This window comes from Haliaeetus albicilla, chromosome 9 (assembly GCF_947461875.1).
Source record: "Haliaeetus albicilla chromosome 9, bHalAlb1.1, whole genome shotgun sequence".
NCBI lineage: Eukaryota > Metazoa > Chordata > Aves > Accipitriformes > Accipitridae > Haliaeetus > Haliaeetus albicilla.
In genome coordinates, this window is record NC_091491.1 from 35,658 (window position 1) to 56,742 (window position 21,085).

General features: G+C 42.1%; 3 protein-coding genes across 8 annotated transcripts in view; 1 reads left to right on the plus strand and 2 right to left on the minus strand.

Moving 5' to 3' along the window:
* Window positions 1-17,907, plus strand: FBXO39 (F-box protein 39). 2 transcript variants are annotated; one of them, XM_069790771.1, is made up of 3 exons: window positions 1-1,528; window positions 2,653-2,829; window positions 17,207-17,907. In XM_069790771.1, exons 1-3 carry the CDS (start codon window positions 515-517, stop codon window positions 17,255-17,257), a joined length of 1,242 nt encoding a protein of 413 aa, XP_069646872.1. In that variant the 5' UTR covers window positions 1-514; the 3' UTR covers window positions 17,258-17,907. The 2 variants fall into 2 exon arrangements, with proteins under 2 accessions (XP_069646872.1, XP_009911785.1); XM_009913483.2 differs by lacking the exon at window positions 17,207-17,907 and adding an exon at window positions 3,590-4,388.
* On the minus strand, window positions 4,407-12,195 carry TEKT1 (tektin 1). Of its 5 annotated transcripts, none has more exons than XM_069790775.1 (8): window positions 11,989-12,195; window positions 8,907-9,150; window positions 8,356-8,521; window positions 7,943-8,071; window positions 7,403-7,546; window positions 5,919-6,141; window positions 5,081-5,277; window positions 4,407-4,810 (listed from the first exon to the last, which is right to left on the minus strand). In XM_069790775.1, the coding sequence occupies exons 2-8, from the start codon at window positions 9,094-9,096 to the stop codon at window positions 4,651-4,653; spliced, it is 1,209 nt and encodes a 402-aa protein (XP_069646876.1). In that variant the 5' UTR covers window positions 9,097-9,150; window positions 11,989-12,195; the 3' UTR covers window positions 4,407-4,650. The 5 variants fall into 5 exon arrangements, with proteins under 5 accessions (XP_069646876.1, XP_069646873.1, XP_069646877.1 ...); XM_069790772.1 differs by having other exon boundaries at window positions 5,081-5,316; XM_069790776.1 differs by having other exon boundaries at window positions 5,081-5,316; window positions 8,907-9,053; window positions 11,989-12,190.
* Window positions 15,248-21,085, minus strand: part of SMTNL2 (smoothelin like 2) — a 20,805-nt gene continuing 14,967 nt past the window's right edge. The window contains exons 7-9 of the mRNA XM_069790770.1: window positions 20,557-20,674; window positions 19,046-19,197; window positions 15,248-16,804 (exon numbers count right to left, since the gene is read on the minus strand). Of these exons, the coding sequence (XP_069646871.1) occupies window positions 16,678-16,804; window positions 19,046-19,197; window positions 20,557-20,674 (397 nt within the window). The 3' untranslated portion in view covers window positions 15,248-16,677. The remainder of the gene's footprint in view (window positions 16,805-19,045; window positions 19,198-20,556; window positions 20,675-21,085) is intronic.

Below are 21,085 nucleotides of genomic sequence, written 5' to 3' on the forward strand. Positions count from 1 at the left end.
TATCATGGAACAGTACCCGCAAAGGATAAGAAAAGTCAGTTGCACTAGTTTTGCGCCAACAGTACTGTTCAAATGTGTACAGCCCAAGCACCGGATACTTTCAGACACTAGGCATCAGGCCAGAAGCCATTAACAATTACAGCTGATGCTAACCAAAGGTTTCTAGGCGCTGTCGCTGCTGTATCAGCAGTTGATATCATTTCACTGTTTAGCTAGACTGAAGGCCAAAAAGTCAAAAGATGGGTCCTGTGCTTGTACTGTGCTTGTTCTTCACACATTGTTTTTTTTCTTTTGATTTAGGTTAGACTATAGTTTAGACCCAAGAGCTTGTTTGACACTGACAGCTTGAGTACAGAGGCAAAGAAAAGATTGTTGGTTTTGAATGTGAAGAAGCAAACTTTCATCCCTTCGCTTGGGAGCCTGTTCTGTTGGGAATGGCAAGAAATCTACCCACAGCATTCTTCATCTAGGTTTGGCTCAACAGCTGACAGAGAAGTGAAAAACTGTCTTCTCAATGGAAGACAACAGCGAACCTGAGCAGAGCTCCTGGGCTCATCTACCTGATGTCTGCCTGAGGCATGTCTTCCATTGGTTAGATGACAGGGACAGATCTCGGGCTGCCTTGGTCTGTAAAAAATGGAGTTGTGCCATGTATTCAGGATCCCTCTGGAGAAGGAGAACCATCACATTCTATGGCCGACCATCAAGGGCACACACATTGGAGCTTCAAAGTGCACTGTGGTATGTCAAGAAATTTGGCAAGTATTTGGAGCACCTTGAGATCAAGTTATCGAATCCTTACAATACTGCCTTTACCCAAAAGTTTCAAGTCACTATGAAAGGTCTTCTTTCACACCTGGGTAAGTGTAACAGTCACCTAGTATCCCTGAGCATCAAGTACCTGGAATTAGACCGCTTGATCTGGAAAAACATGGTCAGGGCTCAGTTTATCAAGAACTTAGCTACCTTCCTGAAAAAAATGAGCAAACAGCTTGATTATCTCAACTTAAAAGGTGCGGGAGTAACCTTGGAAGAAGGCTGTGAGCTTCTGAATTCTCTGAGCTGCTTGACAAATAAAAGCTTTGTATCTGAAATCAATATTGAGGATTTCTTCAGTCTCCACCCTCCTGTCTACAGCAGCACCTTGTTTCACCAAGCTATGTCCAAGTTCTGCAGCCTGGTCATCCTGTCTTTAAATTATAACTGCATCTCTGATGAACTGCTGGACATCCTGCGGAAGCACAGTGCTCATTCCCTGTGTACCTTGAATATCAAATGTCATATCCATGATCCTCATGGGCAAGTGGTCTGGGGAATGTCGTGGGCAAACTTAGCCAAGAGAGCCCCAAAACTAAATGTGAACTTCTTCTTTGAAAGAGTCATGAAGCATGATCACCTAGCCAGGATCCTGCTAGTGGAGATCCCAGTCAGGAGCATCAGTCTACGGAGCTGCTATTTCAGTGACCCAGACTGGACAATGAGACCTACCCTCACCAATCTCCTCCCAGCCTACTGGCATGTTCTGCAGGTAAGGGAAACAATAGTGACATCTTACTGCAGTATCACAAAGCTAAGTAATCATACAGGCCTTCTGCATAACAGCAGTCATCAATTAGAATTCCTGACTACTTCAGCTTTATGTTCAGAGGGTAATTTTCATAAAACCGAGCCATTCCAGTGCTCCAGCTATAGTCTAGTTCAGGTAATTATCATTGTCCAGTTAAAATCTCCATTATGCTAGTCCTCACTGTCAGGCTGATGTCAGGTTGCCCTTATAAAAAGCTAAACCACCCAACATACTGGTGGTTGTGATGTCAGCTGTGAGCAAAAAGAACCTTTCAGGGAGAAAAATGTAATTTTTGTAAGAAAGCTTTAGGCTTATTCTGGCTAGATGCCTTCATGTTTAGTAACTGATAAGATTCTTATCCTTTCTGATTTTTCTGAACCCCACCCTTTTGCAGGGAAGTCTGCATATGAGGAAAATAGTCTGTACATCTTGTTTGCTTACAGAGCTGTAACTTGCATCAACCTACACTGATGGTTTTGCTCCATTTTGGCAATGCACAAATGTCTTACAGGATATGTAAATTAACTGGTGCCGATGTCAAAGCACTTTGGTGTCACCAAGGATGTGTCACCAAAGGTGTGCAACAGCTGACCCATGTAAATGAGCATGAGGTCTTTGCATGACTAAGGGAACCACACAGCCTTATACCTGACGGTTGCTGACAGCTTTCTTTAAGTTCTTTTGCATTGCAGGGTTTCCAGTAAACACCAGAGATCTGTAAAGCTTTCTAGAAATTGTCTTCAGATCTAGTCTCGTATATGGGATAATTTCCAATATATCAAATAAGACCATGGCATGAGCTGCGGGTGCAGCATCTTCTAATGGTAATAGAAGTTGTGCATCTCTTAGGATGGTATGTAACACACATGGGACACCCTCCCCATCTTAACAGGACAGTGGAGATTACTGTAGCATATACTGTTGTCATAACATAAAACAGTTTCTCTGCAAATGTCAAGGTACAAAATCGATCTGCTGACAGTCACTTCTTTTGGTAAAATTGGGAAACTCTTGTTTACTGAATTCTAGTTACTGCACTCACAAGCTCTGTTCAGTAGTACTAAGAGTGTTCATTCTTTTTCAAGAAATTAACACTTGAACTGAACAATGACCATGAGCTGCTGGATGATGAGCTGCTACAGCTCATCTTATCATGCAAGAGGTTGTTATTTCTGAAAGTCTGGGCATTTCTAAGTGTCGCTTTTATGGAGAGGCTGCTACAAAACCGTGCAGAAAGGAAATGCATTTTGACTACCATAAAGGTAAGACTTTGTGCTTCAAAACTCCCATTCCCTTCCTCTCTCCGATACCCAGAGAAAGGCAAGGTCCCCAAGCCCATAGAAAGGTCATTTATGAAACTGTTAACATAACTACCTTCCCTTCCCTAATGTTTTAGCATTATAACAAGCTTGAGAACCACTCACAGAAATGGGGCTTTCTAACCTACTTAGCCATGTACAGAATACTATAGTAGTTTAATAACAAGCCCCAACAATTCCACAAGTCCTTCCTAGACTGGGGTTCCCTCTGTCACCTCTAGTTCAAGCTAGGGCTTCTCAGTCACCTCCCAAGCCCAGTGCTTACATCTATGCTTAAATTGAGACAGGTGGGTTGAATCCCACTAAACTGTGAAAAGATGTAAACACACCTCTCTCCTTAGGGATGCTGTGTTGAACTGGGGCCAGACTACAATTGCAGCTGGTGTAAACCATGTTGTCATGCTACTTTGCGTGCTAGATTCTGAATTCAGTAGATCCTCCCAGATCCGTGCAGATCCCAGGGATGCATCAGTTCTGGGGGTAAAAGGAACCTTGATCTTTCCACAAATTCTTTGGCAGGAGATGATGTTTTCAGTGAGTTTGGAGTGAAAACATAGTTAAACCTCAAGATTTTACTCAAAACCAAGGAGTTTGGCTTCTCTAGATTCCTCATTAGTCACAGAGGCTTCTTCTTGTCACAAGCTTTAACGGGCTGAGCCTGCTCCATGTATCTGAGAGATATGACTGTCATTCATGCATACAGGTCAGGATTTACATAGCCCGACAAGAAAGCAGTGAGGAGGATCAGCTGTTGTACGATATTTACAGGAAGTTCAAATACCTGATTGACTCAGAGCTGAATTATTTTGTCATCACCTACCCAATGGTGTAAACCGTAGGGAGAGAGAAGAACATCCCGTGACATCTGCAAGCAATGAATGGATCCTTTGGAGGGCATTAGTAAGAGATTTGACAGCAGTACCTCTGAAAGGGAAGATACCATTACAGCAAGAGAGAGGCAAGGGACAATTTTACACTCCATGCATTAAAATGTTGGACTTGGGAACCAACCTCCTATGTCTCCAGTATCAATTATTCTTGCCCATGCTTTGTTTTTCCTCGCCAGAACCAAAAGAAGCAGTGAGCCCTTTTCCACCTTTACAGGCATCTCTAGTAAAAATAAGGCCCTCCTCTTTTTTCAGTACTTCACATTGTAGAGCTTCAAACACCTTACCAATGAAGCCCATCTCATTTTACAAATAGGGAAACCGAGACATGGGGTGAGGAAGCGATTATCCCAAAGTCAGCCTTGGCTTGATCTTGACTCTGATGCAATCATCAGATGCGCTATCCAGTGTAGCACCAGTCCCTATCTCCTGTTAAGTTTGATATACACCTTGTGCCTAGTTCTTACTTAACAGCAGCTGTTAAGAACAAAACATACCATGGCTAGTGCTGAGTCACCCCTCCCACTTGCCCAGCTTTCCAACAAGTGACTTATGAGGAGACTCCTGCTCTAGCTTCCACAGCTTCTAGAACTTTCAATAGCAAAAGATAACATCGGTTGCACACAAGATAAATAACATGGAAGAAGGGACATTTCTTATTATGGAATCTTATTGCCAAGTGGGAGGTTTCATCAGGCATTCTAGAGCCTAGACAGCTGTGAAACAGATAGCTGTAAGTACTAGGTCTGTTTTAATTACCTTGCAGAACTAGAACCAGGACAGCATTGAGCCAACCCAATAAATCTGGAGGTTTGTCAATAAAATTTCAGCAGGAGCTGGCTCTTTGGAGCGCACACAATCTGCCAGTATGATGGCTTCAGAAGCTGTTAATGTAAAGAGACTCTCTCATTTGCATGCAGAGCACTTCATCAATGTACAATGTGTTCTCCTTGAGCTGGATCTCCTCCTCCAAGGAAAGCTGTTGGCGTCTCAGACCTTTTAGCTCTGTTTCAGCCTGTGCCAGCGTGTCCTTTAATCTAAAGGGAAAATAAACACAGACATTAGTTGAAAACATGTGGATAGTTTTTTTTCATACGGGATAAAAATTCTGAGTGAAAAAAAAGATGGAAGGGGATTCACAGAGAGACAATATCCATGCAGCTTCCCTTAAAGTGTCCTGCCCTTAAGGGAAAAGCAATTCCCAACCTTTCAGGGAGAAGAGCTGGGACCTGATGTTACTTTGACTCGTTACATTAACCCAGTAATCTATACCACAGATTTTCCCCTCTTTCATCATTTCCACTTGCCTTTGAATATTTTTTGTAATCTCTTGAACTTCACTAATCAGCCTGTATTGCACTGTGTCATAACACAATTCCACATTGGGGCGATGGTTTCTTGCTTCCAAGCGGGTTTGAGCCACTTTAACAGGTCCTTCTTTATCAGCGATTGCTTTCCTTAAGGCTGCAATGTTCTTCTCCTGTGAGGCAGTCTCATTCATCACCTTAACAAATCCAACAGAAGGAAGTGCTGCACACTGTCTCTTACAATGGGTGAAATCATCAACATCTTCTTTAATAGTTATAGTAATAAGAATCACAGTAACACTCATTATGTTAAGAGGTTATTTCATCAAGGGATAGTTTACAAAGATCAGCCAAGATTATGATTCCTTCATTGGAAAGCAGGTGACACTGTTCTGAGTGAAACTGGAGATTTACACTCAGCAATTAATTTTTAATATTAACACTCAGGTTTCATGTACCAAATTTCAAGCACATAGACCATGATTTTATAAGTTATTAGGCTCTTATATCACAATCATGAAAATTCTATAGGAGCCCCATGTAACTAAAAAGTCACGAGAGAAATCCTGACCTTACTGATGTCTACAGCAAAACTTATTGAGTGCATGACTCCAGAAATTCACCTCTGTAGTGGTGCACACAGAGCTGAGAAAATAAAATCTAAGACAACTTTTATAGGAGGGAGGAAAAAAAAAGAAAGAAAATGTGGCAGGGATTGCCTGTATTGCAAAAATAAAATTGTTAAAGCAAAGTAGCTCAAGCCACTGGATTGAGAAAATGGGTAGATAACCCAAGCCCATCGTTTCCACTTTTTCACTGACTGTCCCCTACCACTTACCACTGCAAGGAGTGTCTCTAGCTTGTGCTTAGCATCCTTGACTTCCATCACCCTATTTCTAAACGCGACATTCACCATCTCACATTGCTTGCGCATGTCATTCACTGTCTGTGAGAGGATGCTATCAATCAGCGCCCTCAGTGCCAAAGAATTGTTTCTCTGCTTGTCAGCCTTTTCAACGTTTATATTTGAGAAATCTATCCAGTCTTCAGGGCTAACAAAACTGAAAGAGATGAAAAATATAAGGTCATCAACTGGCATCATCAGGCCCTCCGTGACTTCATAAATCTATAATTACTCCACAAAACCAAGAATAAAGAAGTACTATCAACTGCATGTCCCAGTGAGTGCTAGTTATGCTGGGAATTCTACAGATACAAAATAAAGACCCACTCTGTTGCAAACATTTCAGAATGAAGTAGACAAGGGTAGGATGGAGATGAATTTGCTAAAGTCACAGAGCAACATTGTTATGACTTCCCTTTCTCTGATAAAGGATTAAGTTGTGGGGGAAAAACAGGTAATAACCAGTATTTCTTAGAACACCTTTCATTAAGCAAGCTGTTATTACCAATATAATTCAGCTGTTACTATTAATAGCCGGTAACTATTCACACAAAACATTCACTTATTCTCTCACACAGTTCACCGCCTATAAGACAGTCACTTATAGTACCTGCTTGGAGCAGTATTTGGGAAGCCAACCCCCCAACTGTATCCCCAGAATTCAAGGGTAATACTTGTGCACCAGTGGCTTGCAGGCAGGTGTTTGGAAAGTTCCTCAGAGGGTTGTTTCATTGGATGGATATATAAAGCTGTAATTGTCATTTGCATATAGCAGCCAACACCATTCTGGGTGTGGTCTGAGTTATACAACCTGTTGATGCACACTGATGTGCTAGCAGCAAGTCAGTCTCTTGGTGTTACAAGTTGTCAGCTCTCGCAGAGCCAACAGTGTCCTTGGGAGACTGCCTCTCTCATACACACTGCTTTCTCAGTATGTTTCCTCTTTTCAGCCTGTTTTTCTGTGGTAGCTATTTCTCCATCTAAACCATTCACACTAACAAACCCACACAGAAAGGGTGCATTTGACAGGTAAATAACTGAGTCAGAAACTGACTCTGCACCTCATGCATCCCAGTCCAGTGTTCTCCCCACTAGGACACCCTGGGAGAGGAGAGGAAGTTAGATTAGTAAATCTATTCTGGGTTTAATTAATGTGTGAAATTTTTCCTTAGCTAACTGCAAGCCTCAAAAACCTTCAGTAAATGGCAGTTCACTGGGAACATGATTATTGTGGCTTATTTCACAGACATATTACACAAATACTAAAGTGATGGACAGAAGTATAAAAAAAACTATAACAGAGATGATGGATAGCTATAGTCTGTTTCATACAAAGTTACTTTAATCTTGCTATTACTGGAACAGCTTATACTAGCCGTATAATTATCATATGTTAATTACACTAAATAACCACTTACTTTCCTTCTATTTTCACTGCATTATCAGCATATCTGATATCAGGAGTGTTGTTTGTCAGGCTGGCACAGTAATCATCAATCATCGAAGCTGTGAACTTGTCCTTGAGATCCATTTCCAGGTTGTATTTTGTGGAACGGTTTAGTCTAGGAGGAGAAACAACTGGACTCTAAGCCAGAGTGTAGACACTCACAGGTATTCCTAGCACGCATGCATACACGCATTAGGTAATACAATTAGTTGCAAAGTCCCAACATCTAGAGCATGAAGCTGCCTCCATATAAGCAATTCCCACTGGAATTAAAGGCACAGGACTTGATCATGAGAAGACCAGGGATCATGTGCAAGTACTTTGAGTTCTAACAAACAGAACTTCTCACCATTACTGATTGAATAGTATGAATTAGGACTGACCTCGTGTAACTGTTAAGCACTGAAGATAACTTTGGACCTGTGCTCAGCCTAACCCTACAACTTCTCAGAATTAAGGCTGTCCTACTTTTCAGCTAATCAGTGTACAGTTACGCTCTTTGTCTCTGCACCTGATTTGCTCATTGGTTTGTTCCAATGTACGTTCAAGCAAAGCAATAACCCCCTGGAGGACTTCAGCTTCCTTCACCAGTTCCTGTTCCACTTCATCATGCACCAAGTCAATCCCAGCTCGCCTCTGCCTAAACAAAAAGAGGAAAAGCCATCAGCCACATCGTTCAAATGCCTGCAGCTAACACAATGTGATGAAGCCCAGCTTTCCAAATTGAAGGCTTTTCCTTGTGACACAGGAAATTTTTCCTTTATGGCCTTGATTCCCCAGTGTTACAACACCTAAATCAAACTGTGACTCCCACTGCAAAGACAGGCAGGCCCTTAGTTTGCAGCCTTTTTTATTATTTGTTAAATATTCATTACCTAGATTTTTTTTTCTCTCCCTGAATGCTTTTCTTCTTAATCATCTCACCTGTTCAGGAGACACTTTTGTGCAATGACGAGTGGCTCTTTGCAGCTCTCCAAGGATTTCTCCAGCCTAGTCTTGAAAGTCAACAGTACCTCTGTCTCATGAACAATTTGTTCAAGTTTATTATCTAATTCTTGCCTCCAGAATTTTATTTCTTCCTGTCTCTGTTCTGCAGAATGAAAATTGCAAACAGGTATTAATACAAGCCCAACTTATGTGCCAAAGCGCTGTGGGTCAGATGTTAGATATGGCTAAAAACAGACTTATTCCATAGTGGAGTGCATGTAGTGCTGATGCGTGGAGACAGTTTTGCAACCCTGTGTCAGGAGGTTTGGTTGCAACAGCTTTCTATGTGTTTTGGAGAAGTAATTTATTTGTTACAAAATAAAGAATCTGCCTCAAAATATTTTTTAAAATATTTTTAATTTTTCCATGAGATCAGAGAGCATGGCATTGCCATATATTCCTATTCACTATCAACCAGTTTTCTAAGTCCATCTTAAACATAGAGCTCAAATAACACATCTTGACACTTGAAGAACACATGGGATTACCTATTTTCTTGTTGACATCACTTTGGGTTTTCTGAGTTGACTTTTCTATTTCATCCAGCAGCCTCCGACTCTCAGCTATCGTGCGCTCTGACCTGGATTTCTGAGACTCTGTACTGGCACACTGCATCTTGTTTGCAATGTCCCATTCTGTGGGAAGAAACTTGGGTGGAGCTTGCAATAGTCTGGCCATTGTTTTTTGGAAAGTTTCTGGATAGAACGCAGGTCAGTTCTTGGAATGTGGAACCTGAAAACAGGAATAGCATTATATTTGGCTGCAAGAAGGTGAGAAGACAGGTCCATGAGGGTGAGAAAAAGTCTTGTCCCTTTCACCTGTAAAATGACACAGATATGAAAAGAAAAGACTTCTTGCTCAAGACTCCCCAAGACTTTGCTAAGGTGTGGGGGAGAGTTTGGAGTGGGAAAATGAAGAAACAGAAGAATTTGGGAATGGAAGCTAGGAGGAGAGTGAGTAAGGAGCTTGAAAGTGGAACTGAGAGATGGGCTGTTCTGCGATAGGAGGGAGAAGAAAAGGGAAAGAAAAGGAGACCTGTGAGGAAGGATGGAATTACTAAATGGACAATCACAGAAAACTGAGAAAAAGTGAACAGATATAAAAGATAAATAGTCTCCTACAGGTTGGAGAAGTAAACACCTTTTAAGAACATGGCTGGAGAGGTGGATGAACTCTAGGCTGTAAAAAAGAAATGTAATGGCCCTTAGGAAAAAAAAAAAGAGAAAACAGGTCCTGAAAAGCTGAAGGTGGAAATACAGCAGGTAAATGAGGAAAAGGAAACACCTAGGAAGGGCTAAAGCAGAACAAAGCATACTGGGGACGCTGGCTTAATGCAGGGTGAAACCAATGCCCAAAATATATGCAAAGTCACAGCAGTTTGATTATCAATTATTCTCTTCTTGCACTGTGCTCATCCAGTGTTCCTGAGACAGCTCCTCACCCCAAATGCACACAGCTGCTCCTCAGCAACACACAGCTTTGCCCACACTCCAGCACAGGTACCCCCAAAACAATCCCCCTTCTCCCTCACACACGCTGATACTGCTCCTGGCCTGGACCACTCCCAGGGTCAAACCCTGGCGAAGTGCCACATCCTCGGTTCCCCTTCGCTGGGGCGGGGGGTGGTGTTTGCTCCCAACCTCAATCTCCACAGCAGCAGCACATAGTTTCTTTCTAAATGTGCAACTAAATATTCCAGGAGGTGGCTCCAAACAGCCTGGAAGGTAAACAAACAGGTTGCTGTGGGAACAGCAACACTACCTCTAGCAACCTCCTGCTCTTGCACCACTGGCTGGAAGAAGCACAGGACGCACAAGCCAGTGGTGCTTCCTTTCACCAATTCCCGGCTAACATCTGTGTGGAAATAAAAATGTGTTCTTTGTACATTAATTGAGATAGTTCCCACAGCGTCAGACAGCAATTTTTGATCGATTTATTGCAGAAGTGCATAAAGATTGTGAAAGCAAATGAAAGGCATGTTAAGTACCTAGCTATCTAAAAAGTCAGTCATAAAATATCCTTAGCAGTATGCTGCATCTTTGTGGCAACTATATTCTTTCCTGGGACAAAAGAGATTGGGAGCCAGACAGAAGAAATGAAGGAGACAAAAGAGCATTACATCAGATGGTACAGTAATGCCCCCTCCGTATAGCCCTGATGTAGTTTAGATCAGAGCAGGGTTTCTCAGAGTTCCCAACAAGATTCAAAGAGATTGCAAAGTGATAAAGAAGGAAGTAGCATTGGTCAAAAGAAGTTAAGACAGAAGTGCGAAGCAACTGCAACTGTTGGCTGCAAATACAGTGCAGTGACAGCTAGAAAACTGCTAATGATCTTTAATTTCAAATAGTAGCTAAATTCTCTCAGTGATCATTAAAACTGGTAACTACAGTGCCTCTCACGGCAGTTACTGCGTAAGCAGAAATCTGCACATACTCCAGAGGAGCAAAAAAGGGGTTTCTGCTGAAGAAACACCATCTTATAGAAAAAACCAGCTATTTCAGTTAGCCAAAGAAAAATACAGGCATCAGAAGACAGGGTTGACATTAGAACTGAAGCCATTAGCCTGAGAGGAGAAGGTAGAGATTCAAGAAGCAGCAGAGAATGGGGTGCAAGGCAAGCAAGGAAAATGAACAATATATGCTAACTGATGCAGGAGGATGGAAAGCTGTGGTCACAGACACTCAGCATGCTCCTGATTCACGAGGCAAAGCAAAACTATGACTAGGCTGAACACTGATCAGAATCAATTACACAGACCACTACTGAGGCAGACCTGTAAATCAATTTATATGGTACTGCACACATGAAGTCCACAACTATTTGTCCAAGACAGCAATGCTTCTCTGAGCCGTCCCTTGATTTCTACATTCTGCCACCCCCCCCCCCCCTTGGTCTAGATATACTTTTTTTTATAACAGATAACGTGTTAAAATGAGTTAGTTGAAAGCAGTAATTTTTGTGACATGAACAGCTGGAGCAGTAACTGGAGCCATTTCCATAGTAAGTGAAAGGTTTCCCATGATTTAAGTAGATCTGAACTCAAAGCTAGTTTGAACAGAGGTTGACTTTGGGCAGTGTGAGTCACAGAATATGTATCAGGCTGCATATTAGTCGTCTTGCACAAAATTTTATCATCTGTACTCTCAGTAACGTTCCAAGGCTTTTAGAAGTACGAGCAAATTAAAGAGAGATGACAAACTGGTTCACAACAAACTGAAATGCCGTGGTATCTGAACAGCAGTTGAGAACAATGAATGTCTTACGTTTCTGAAGACGCGCTCAGTCACTTTGAAAGCCGAGGGCTCCCTGGGCGATGGTCCTCTCCTCCAAGGCGTTACTGCAAGACCTGTGGGACTTTGCGCAGTTTTGGTCCGAAAGCCCAGCACCTGATGCTGTCCCAACCCAACTTGCGAGCGGCACCATCACAAAGTAATTCATTTGTAGCTACCGACCCTAAATCTGTCCTTGTTCGCTTGCCGTAAAAGATTATACCCTTTTAAACTGTTAATACGAGATTTACAACCGATCCTCCCATATGAATCGTACGACATAAGAAAGTTTTGGTTTTACCTCAGGTCTCAGGTGGCTTTCGGGCTTAAATCATTGCAGACTTCCCGAGGCTGACGGCAGTCCTGCTCGTCAAATAAGAGAGGTCAAATCGACTCAGCCACTAGGACGACTTGAAAAGGAAAAGGCTTGTTAATTCCCGAAAACCTCCAGCAATCCGCGGGGGCAGAAGACGGCCCCGGCCCAGGCCGCGCGCCGCCCGCGCGCTGCCCGCCCGCCCCGACCGGCCCCGCCCCGCCCGCGCGCGGCCCACGGCGTGCTCCCGCCCCGCCCCGCCGCCCCATCCAATCGGCTGTCCGCGCCGCCGCACGCCGCGCGCTTCCCGCCAACGGTCGCAGGCCCGCGCGCCCGGCGGCGGCGGCGTGGCGCGAACCGCACCGTCCCCGTCGGCGAGTGAAGAATTGCGGAATGGTTTCTGCTGGGTGTGCGGCAACGTGCATCGCCGGTCCCACACCGCGCGTAAGATCACAGCGACGGCGGGATGAAAAGGCGAATCCTCCTCGGTATGGGAGCCCGGTAAGCTAACACCGACTTCTGCGCTGCTGAAATGCTCCCCACCTACCACATCCCGTACTAACGCCTCTATAAAGGATTTGACAAAGCAGCAGTTCCTCACCTTGGTGTATTGTGTCTGGATGTAGGCGCTGGGTTCGTTACTTACGAAGAAGTGGCCAAAGTCCTCAGAGTCTGGAAAAACACGTTTTCTGTGGAGGAATCTAAACAATCGGCATTAATGAGACTAGATCTAAATTAAATGTGTTGCCACGTTCCTTCCGAGGCGCATTAAAAATGCCACAGATTGTCTCATTCTTCAGAGGATTAAACTGTCAACCGAACTGCTGTGACAGTGCATTGCAGTGGGAGAAGTCTCTAGGTTGAGCTGATACTGCAGCATCGTTAACTGCTTGCTTTCAGTGTTGCTGAAGTTGCAAAGCAGACTAACCTAACGGGTCTAAATTCTGGTGTTCTGCTAGCGTCCAGAATAATCTCCTATGAGGAAAGGCTGAAGAGTTGTTCAGCCTGGAGAAGAGAAGGCTCTGGGGACACCTTAGTGCAGCCTTTCAGTAGTTAAAGGTGGCTTGTAAGAAAGATGGCGACAAACTTTTTAGTAGGGCCTGTTGCAATAGGACGAGGGGTAATGGTTTTAAACTAAAAGAGGGTAGATTTAGATGAGATATAAGGAAGAAATTTTTTATGCTGAGGGTGGTGAAACACTGGCACAGGTTGCCCCGAGAGGGGGTAGATGCCCCCATCCCTGGAAACATTCCAGGCCAGGTTGGATGGGGCTCTGAGCAACCTGATCTGGTTGAAGATGTCCCTGCTCATTGCAGGGAGCTTGGACTAGACGACATTTAAAGGTCCCTTCCCACCCAAACCGTTCTATGAGTCTGTGTTAACTCCACTGAGGTTCCATCTAGACATAGAGCTATTTTAGCATAAGCAAAAGTGGCTTTTAAGTGCACTTTACATAAAGCAATGCCAACTTCTATTTTGGACACTTTATCTCTGTGAGCCAGGCCAGGTTTAAATTAATTACACAGGCTGAAGCATGTGGGCTAGTGTTACACCTAATTACATGTATCCGAGTTTGCACTGGTTTGAGCATATGCTTAGATTAAACACTTTATTGGAAACGTCACACAAAGGGAGAAGTGATGAGAGGCATCTATCCAATTACTGTACTTTCAAGGAAGAGGACTTCTCTGCTATATGAAAACATAATTTTAAGAAGTAGGTGATGTCTCTGCTGAGATTATTTTGAAAATTTGCACAGAACAAATTCATCAAGCCTTTAAAAGTAGTATCAAGTTGCCAATAAACCACCTTAGACAGTACTGAATTTTAGATACAGTGCAGAAACATTAGAAAAGCCAGGAAACAGTCCATCTGTGTAAAACATATACTATGCCAACTTAATATATTGTTCTTTTTATCACTTATGCTAAACACATTTACTGTCATATACACACACACACACTCTGCATTTTCTTTTAAACTAAAAATACTAAAACATCCAGCAGGGCATATACATTACATACTTTAATTCAATTTAATCATACAATCGAATAGTCAAATAGTCATATAGATCAGCACAAAGCTGTAGGTTTTTCTAAAATTATGTCATAGCCCCATCTCCCTCATCTTCTTACATGCGAACCACCAGCAGTTAAAATCAGCTTATAGTCTTTCACCCCGCTGCAATCAGTCTGCTGGCAAGTACCAGCTATCTTTACCATTACCTCTCTGAAGTGGGACAACTTCAGAAAACCTGTACAAATAGCTTCTGGGTAGCTGTGAAAACAAGCTACATTGCAGAAAGGATGTAAATTCCCCCTGGTGAATCTGCAATAATTTTACTGTCTAAAACTTCCTTTATATAATTATTTGTTACTAGGCCTAAATTGGCCAAGCACTTACCTGTGTCTTTAGCACTCACATCACACAGGAGAATCATCCATGACCTGGGACTGTGAAGGAATGTGACATATAAAGCCAGTATTGCCCCTCTTGTTGTAGCTACAATGGAACTTGGCTCTGCCAGTCAATGAAAAATGTTCTGCTGTAAGAATGTAAGTATGTGTATCACGTGTGCCAGTTGTGGACAGATTCCTCATTATGCTTACTCTAATCACTTCTCCAAAACACAAGTGCAGTCTGTTTATCCTTACAGTGCATTTGGTGGAGCAACAGCTGCATACTTACTCCTCAGAATTATGGTCATTCAAGATGAAGTAAAAAAACTGAAGACAATGGCAGTCATATGACAAATAACGAACAGCCCACCCAACCTCTGTCCACTTGCATTAAAGCTGTGAGATTAGCAATACCAAGGATCCTGCTAGTTTGACCAAGTATCTTTCAGATACTTTGTATTAAGATGTGTATTTAAAAGTCTTTCAAACTGTTTCCATAGTGTCACAGCAACAGCCTAGCTACACTCCAAATAGAACTTGAGGATCCAGACCTTCAGCAGTTAACTTATACCTTACCTTTGTACACTTTTGGTGTTCGTTTTTTTTTCTGAGACTGCTAACAAAGTGGTTGCTTGACTTATGGTTTCTTAGGTAAACTTCACTAGAAAGGGCAGCTGAACTAAAATCCTACTGCAAATGCCACTGAAGTTCTGTACTTTTTAAAACTGAAATTCAGAGCACACAGCATCACGACTAGAACAAAAATCTAAGCAAAACCTCTGGGTTCTTTTCACAGATTTTACTTTGTTATCTGTCACCTCATTCTAAAGAGAAGCAGTAAATCTGAAGAGTGTTTGACATATTTTATTATAAATGGTCATCAATGCAGAACCAAAGTCATCTTTATAAATATCTACAAAGAGCACAAATGCAGGTTAAAAAACATTCTCTAGCATGAGCAGAGGGCTCGTGGCTTTCAGTTTTAAATTTTATGAGCCTGTTCTTAGGGAAGAAATAATTTTAAAAGGCTTCTTTTTTTTTTAAATATCATTTTTTTAGTGGTTTTGTTTTTAACATTCACTGTGGAAACAAAGCTCTGTTGATTTATCAAAGAGAAAACCAGGAAGGTTGACACATGACCTTTTTGTCCAGTAAATCTGGAATAATCACACTGTATTGTGGTTTTAATGCTAATTTAACTGAAAATGGAAACTAGTCTGAGGCATTTCAAAACTCCCACATCTTTCATACTTTTTTTACACATTCCCTCTCCCCGTCGGAGTCAGCATGAGGACTGAGCAAGTTGTAAAGACTTCATTCCTGTCCACACTGGAGAGTTGCTCTCCCCCAGAGTCCAGGTCAAAGCGCACTACAGTCTTGCTTCTATTACAACTGTTCAGAGGATTTGGTACCTTCCTAGCTCCCTCTTTTCCTGTAATCCTAAATCAGGCAAACACACAGTCTCATACACTGAACAGCCCCAGCTGTTGCAATTCTTCATGATCAAGAAATTAATCCAGGACTGCCAGTAGAGGCTTTAGCAAGCCTTTAAGCAAACCCCTTTAGATTTGACCATTACAGACAAATGCTGTTGTGTAACATGGTAGTTATCTGTCTCCCCCAGTCAGCAGGTAGGAGGCTATGTTCTCTTTCTGCTTTAAGAGAACAGAACAATGCCTGTTTGATGTTTGTGTGTGTGCGTGTGCATGTATGCTGGAGGTGGGGGGGCTAGGGTTGGAGAAGAGGCAATATTGCCCTAGTGGTTTGAGTACTCTAGGTTATTATTTGCTAAATGGAATTTTCCTTGTCCATCTGCTATTTCTTTTGTGCTATGCTCAATGGAGAAGTGGAACCGAAGGTGCTATCTTCTGGAGTTTTACCTGCATTTTAAGAGAGAACACCTTTGCAGCAGTTATTTGTCACTGCATAAACCCGTGTCCCCAGCCTAAGAGAGACAGGAGCTGCAAATTAGCTTTCTGTGATCTTTAAACACAAGAATATTAAAGATCCAACCTACTCCTAGCACCAAAATGACAGCATTTGCCTTTCCCTATGTTTTTTTGTCTTTTTCAAATGTATTTCTATATTACTGACATGCTGATGTGATCAACACTTCGGGGCGCTGCTCAGCAACACTTCAGTCAGCCAGCCACGCAGCTGAATGTAAGCAAAGGGACAGTAAAAAGCAAGAAATAACACTGCGTTCCATTTGCAAAATGTCACTCTTCCCATTAGCATGCTGTACTTGACCCTTCTGGCTGGAGAGATGTCAATGGTTTTACTCAAAGTGTCGTAGATGGTTGTATAGAGACTGCACATAGGTGAAGACACACATGGGATCTGGCTTGCGACCCATCACCATCATGTCATCCACTTCTATCAGACGATCGCAGTGAGCCATCTTCCTGTAGTAATAATAAACAGATACAGCGAATCAAGAGTAAAATCTAAGGCCTGTAACTACTTCCAAGATTCATTTGCTGCTCTGATTTGAGCGTCACTGAGGCACTTAAGAAATCCTGAGGTTTATCAGCAACATTTCATTTCACAATGAAATGGTCAGGCTCAGGTTGGAGATTGTTATTTTTGTGACCATGGAATTTTCCTGTTCTTTCCCTCTCTTCCTCTATACTGGGATACAATCCATCTGATCCAAAGCCCTCTAGGGTTTTTCTTTCCACTGACTGCCACTCACATCCCTGATATCTGTAGCATGTGGCCCAATCTCACACTCCTCTGCCCAAATCTCAGTAAGCAGAGTCATGTGAGTCTGAAAATCATGAGTTTTTCTAGTTGTTATTATATAGGAAGCTCCAAAAGAATGGGAAAACATGAGAAGAGATGAGATGTGCCAATGAAGGCCCATGTGGCTTTGGATTGTTTGTTCTCCACCACCCCTGTATCTTCAAGTTGTGAGTGACTTGGACAACAATCTCAGATGATCAGGTTGGAGAGCAGAAGCCTGACTGAGATCTGGACCAGCAGAAAGGGACAGATCTGCTGAGGCCTAAGGTGAAAAATCACAAGAGTAGGAAGCAATTAGATCAGCAGAGCTCATACTGGGGTGAACACCAATAACTGGCTTTTCTGGCACTAGAAGAAAACAGTTTAAAGGCAATCACAGCTATGAAGTAGTAATTTCTGTAGATACCTCTTAGCTAATGTTTCTTACTGTTGTATGCATGCTGTCTTCTGTTCTCCCCTATACTTACTGTTATACATAAACTGAGATAGAAGAACACTGCAACTTTCCTACTTTAGAGATCAACCACCTAAAAGTGTCGTAGAATCTCTTTCAACTCACTGACAAGCAACAAATTTTTTATATTTACATATATATGTGTGTATAAAAACCTTGTAATTCCCAAATAAATTACTTTGCTAGGGGGTCTAATAAGGAGAGCCAACGTTATGCTAAGAATTTTTAAAGCTTTGCTCTGGAATGGCAAATGGCAAATCTAGTTCTGTAAGTTATTGCTTTAATTAAAAAAAAAAAAAGGTGCTCTGAAAGAACCCCAGAGCTTCAGTGTGGTGGTACCATTGTTTGAAGCTGTATCAGAAGCTGCAGGAAACTTTAACCGTGTATTCCCACATCCTGTTAGTGTTCAGAAAGAGTGTACTAAACCCAGCTGCATACCACATGGAGTGTTCTTACTGTTACACAAGTGAAACAAAACAGCAATTAAGAATCACGTTGACACTGGGTCAAAAAAGTTACTGTTTCTAGCTGACAAGTTCACACTGGTGATGAATTTAACAAACAAGGTATCATTTAAGTGCCTGGTATACTGCATCAAAAAGGACCAGGACAGTGTGACTGAGGGTATTAGCTCTGTCCGTTTTACAAAAATGCAGTTACCATGTTGAGATATTGAGAAGCTCTCAGCCTTGATCTAACTCTACTTACACTGAATTCAACCTTCATTCTTGTTCATCCAAAGCAACGTACAGACATAGGTGAACCCTACCACAAAATCCAATTCCAAAAGTTAATCTACCTGCTCCCTGTTGGTCAGGGGTCACGGTTTTAGCAGAGAGGCTGGATGCATATATTAACATGCCTCAAATTCAAATCAGGTATCAAGCAGGTGGGGTTGGGTAAGAAACTACAAGTTGTATGTCCAGTTCCTATGGAGTGTCAGCAAACATTGGATGCCTTGTGCTCTATGAACTCAAATTTCTTTTTTATGACTGATATCAGCAAATTCATTAAGAATCATTCATTACTTCAAGAAAAAAATAATTAAAAAAACCAAAAAACAAACACAGAGAGAAGTAGGGTTTTTTCCTCTTCTGTCCAAGCATAACTCGAGGCTGATTTCTCAAGTTTAGTGTGTCAGTGCTAAGGCTGGTGAGAATCACAGAGGTAAGAAAGCAGAATTCAAGTACTGCCTGAAGACTGTGAAAGACCTGAACATAGGACTCCAGTAAATTATTCTGTGCCTGGTAAAATCACCTCTGATTCTAGACTCCCGAGCGTCCTGTTCTATGCATTCTCTATGCAGACCTTTATTATCTTTTTTGGCATGACACATGTAAGCTAGTGATATAGGATCTACAAGAAGAATGATTAAACTCTTCACTGCTGCCCAGCTGCATTAGACTTGAACTGGAAGCACTTCATGGAGATCTAATGTGATACTCACTCAGCCATGGTGAAGGCCAGCTCAAAGTTCTGCTTGCGATTAGCTGGGTCAAGCTTATTATAATCAAAAGCTTCAGGAAAGAAAGAATGCACAAGAGCACAGAATGCCATCCCATCATTCCAGCTTGAGGAGAAGTTCTGGAGATCAATGTGCTGTCATGATGAAAAAAACACGCATGTTAATGCAGCACAGGGGAACAGGGAAGAGCAGCTGCTTTTGCTCACTGCAGTTTTCTGTCCCTCACTCCCACTAACCAAAGCTACAGAGCACAGGCTTTACATTTTTCTTCCTCTCTGTATATCCATTACATTATTTGTATTCTGAGAAAAAAACAGCACTCAGCAATGAAAGCCTTTTGCCTGAAATGCCTAGATGCAAAGCAGACACACGGTCAGGGTCCCTGATCCAAAGCCCACTGAAAATACTGGGAAGAATCTTGTCAATGTCAGTGAGCTCTGGAGCAGGCCTAATGCACCAGCTCAGTATCTGCGGAAACTAAGGACACTGCTTATCCCTGTGAAATACTTATAATCGAAGAACTGTTCATTTTGTGGCTGTGAATAACACTAGATAAAGACTATGGCTGCTTGCTTTGGTTTTCGGTAAGGCCCAATTCAATGCCTGTTTGAACACAGATAGGTAGAAATATAGGAAGAATTACACCTACTGCAAAACCTGATTCTTAGAACAAATGCTTATTGTTGTTTTCAACTGCCACAGTGAAAATAAACATATTTGGGCTCTTGTCTCATGCCGCTTTCCCATCATATAAAATTCAAGCCCCAGCTTTTCTGGTAAGCAACTAACAGTAATTTTCACTAGTTCTGCTTATGTATACTATAATTTAGAGTTCAGCAATAATAATGCACATTTTACAGTAACACTGAAAAACATATTACACAAAAAAGAAACCCTAGGAAAAAAAAACGTTCTTTCTCCTGGAAAGTGCTTTGGCAGTTGCAGTTTAAGGCCAGGTAAAATTACTGAAATCTCAACTGCCAAATTCTTTTAGCTACACTGATGTAACCTCACAGAAATTAGCTCACTAACACCGTGTGATTCAATCTCAACCATTTGCTACAAATTCACTTGTCTAATACCAGTAGAGAGTACTTTGGTCTGCTGTGTAGCAAAAGGGCCATAGTCTCCACGTACTGGCAAAATGTTATTCAGGTCTTGCCATATATAATGAGAATGCAAAAATCACAGCCTGCAACTAAGAAAAAAATGTGTGAGTGTATACTGTAGTCTATATCCATAAGCACAAAAATGTAGGCTTCCAGACAAACACTAATGCATTGCTTTGACACACATGCAGAATCTCACTCATGCAATAACTGTCTTGAAGTGCTACCCATGCAAACCATGATGTTTGTGTTACGCGCACAAAACTTGATGACCTTGAGGAAGTTAACTCATTGTCTAGCATGTTTTACATTCACTTTCTGAGTACGCTTTTTTGGCAAATTCTCCTGAAAAAGAGAGAGCTGAAAGTGCTAGCATGTCTTCACCTTGTATCCTATGGTTTTTGAGCGACACCAGTCTAACAGAATTTGTTTAATGCTGCTAGCGCTGGCAACCCCAAAACTCTGCGACCTCTTCAGCTTAGCTCTGGATTCTCCTTTTCCTCTGGAAAATTAACAGAGACCAGATTAAATTACATTCTAGAAAAACTTAAACCTACTTGTCAGCAACACCTATGCAACCTTGCCCAGGTCAGCCCCTGTCCAGGTGATATTTGAGAAACACGTTGCTGAAACTTCAACTTGCTGGTCCTGCAAGAAAAACTCATTTTCATTTCACTAAAGCCAGGATTCCAAGCCCTATTCTATTTAAATCATAGCCCCATCATGGTGCATAAAGAACAGTCCACACTTTCGGTCCTTAATGAATCGCAACAGAAAGTCACTATATTCCCAGTCTCTTATAATGACAGAGAAGGCAGCTTTCACAGCACTCTTTCCTGATAAAAAGCACCTGCTGCTTCAGCTGAACAACTCCAAAGCCAGAGGAATCTGTAGCTGTGAATTTCCAGGGCTC

Coding starts and splice junctions, on each gene's coding strand:
- FBXO39 (XM_009913483.2), top strand. CDS start 515: ATGGAAGACAACAGCGAACCTGAGCAGAGCTCCTGGGCTCATCTACCT. Junction 1,529..2,652: donor CCTACTGGCATGTTCTGCAG/GTAAGGGAAACA, acceptor TTCTTTTTCAAG/AAATTAACACTTGAACTGAA. Junction 2,830..3,589: donor GCATTTTGACTACCATAAAG/GTAAGACTTTGT, acceptor TCATGCATACAG/GTCAGGATTTACATAGCCCG.
- TEKT1 (XM_069790772.1), bottom strand. CDS start 9,096: ATGGCCAGACTATTGCAAGCTCCACCCAAGTTTCTTCCCACAGAATGG. Junction 7,547..7,942: donor CAAACCAATGAGCAAATCAG/GTGCAGAGACAA, acceptor TTCTCCTCCTAG/ACTAAACCGTTCCACAAAAT. Junction 5,317..5,918: donor TAGAGACACTCCTTGCAGTG/GTAAGTGGTAGG, acceptor ACCCATTGTAAG/AGACAGTGTGCAGCACTTCC.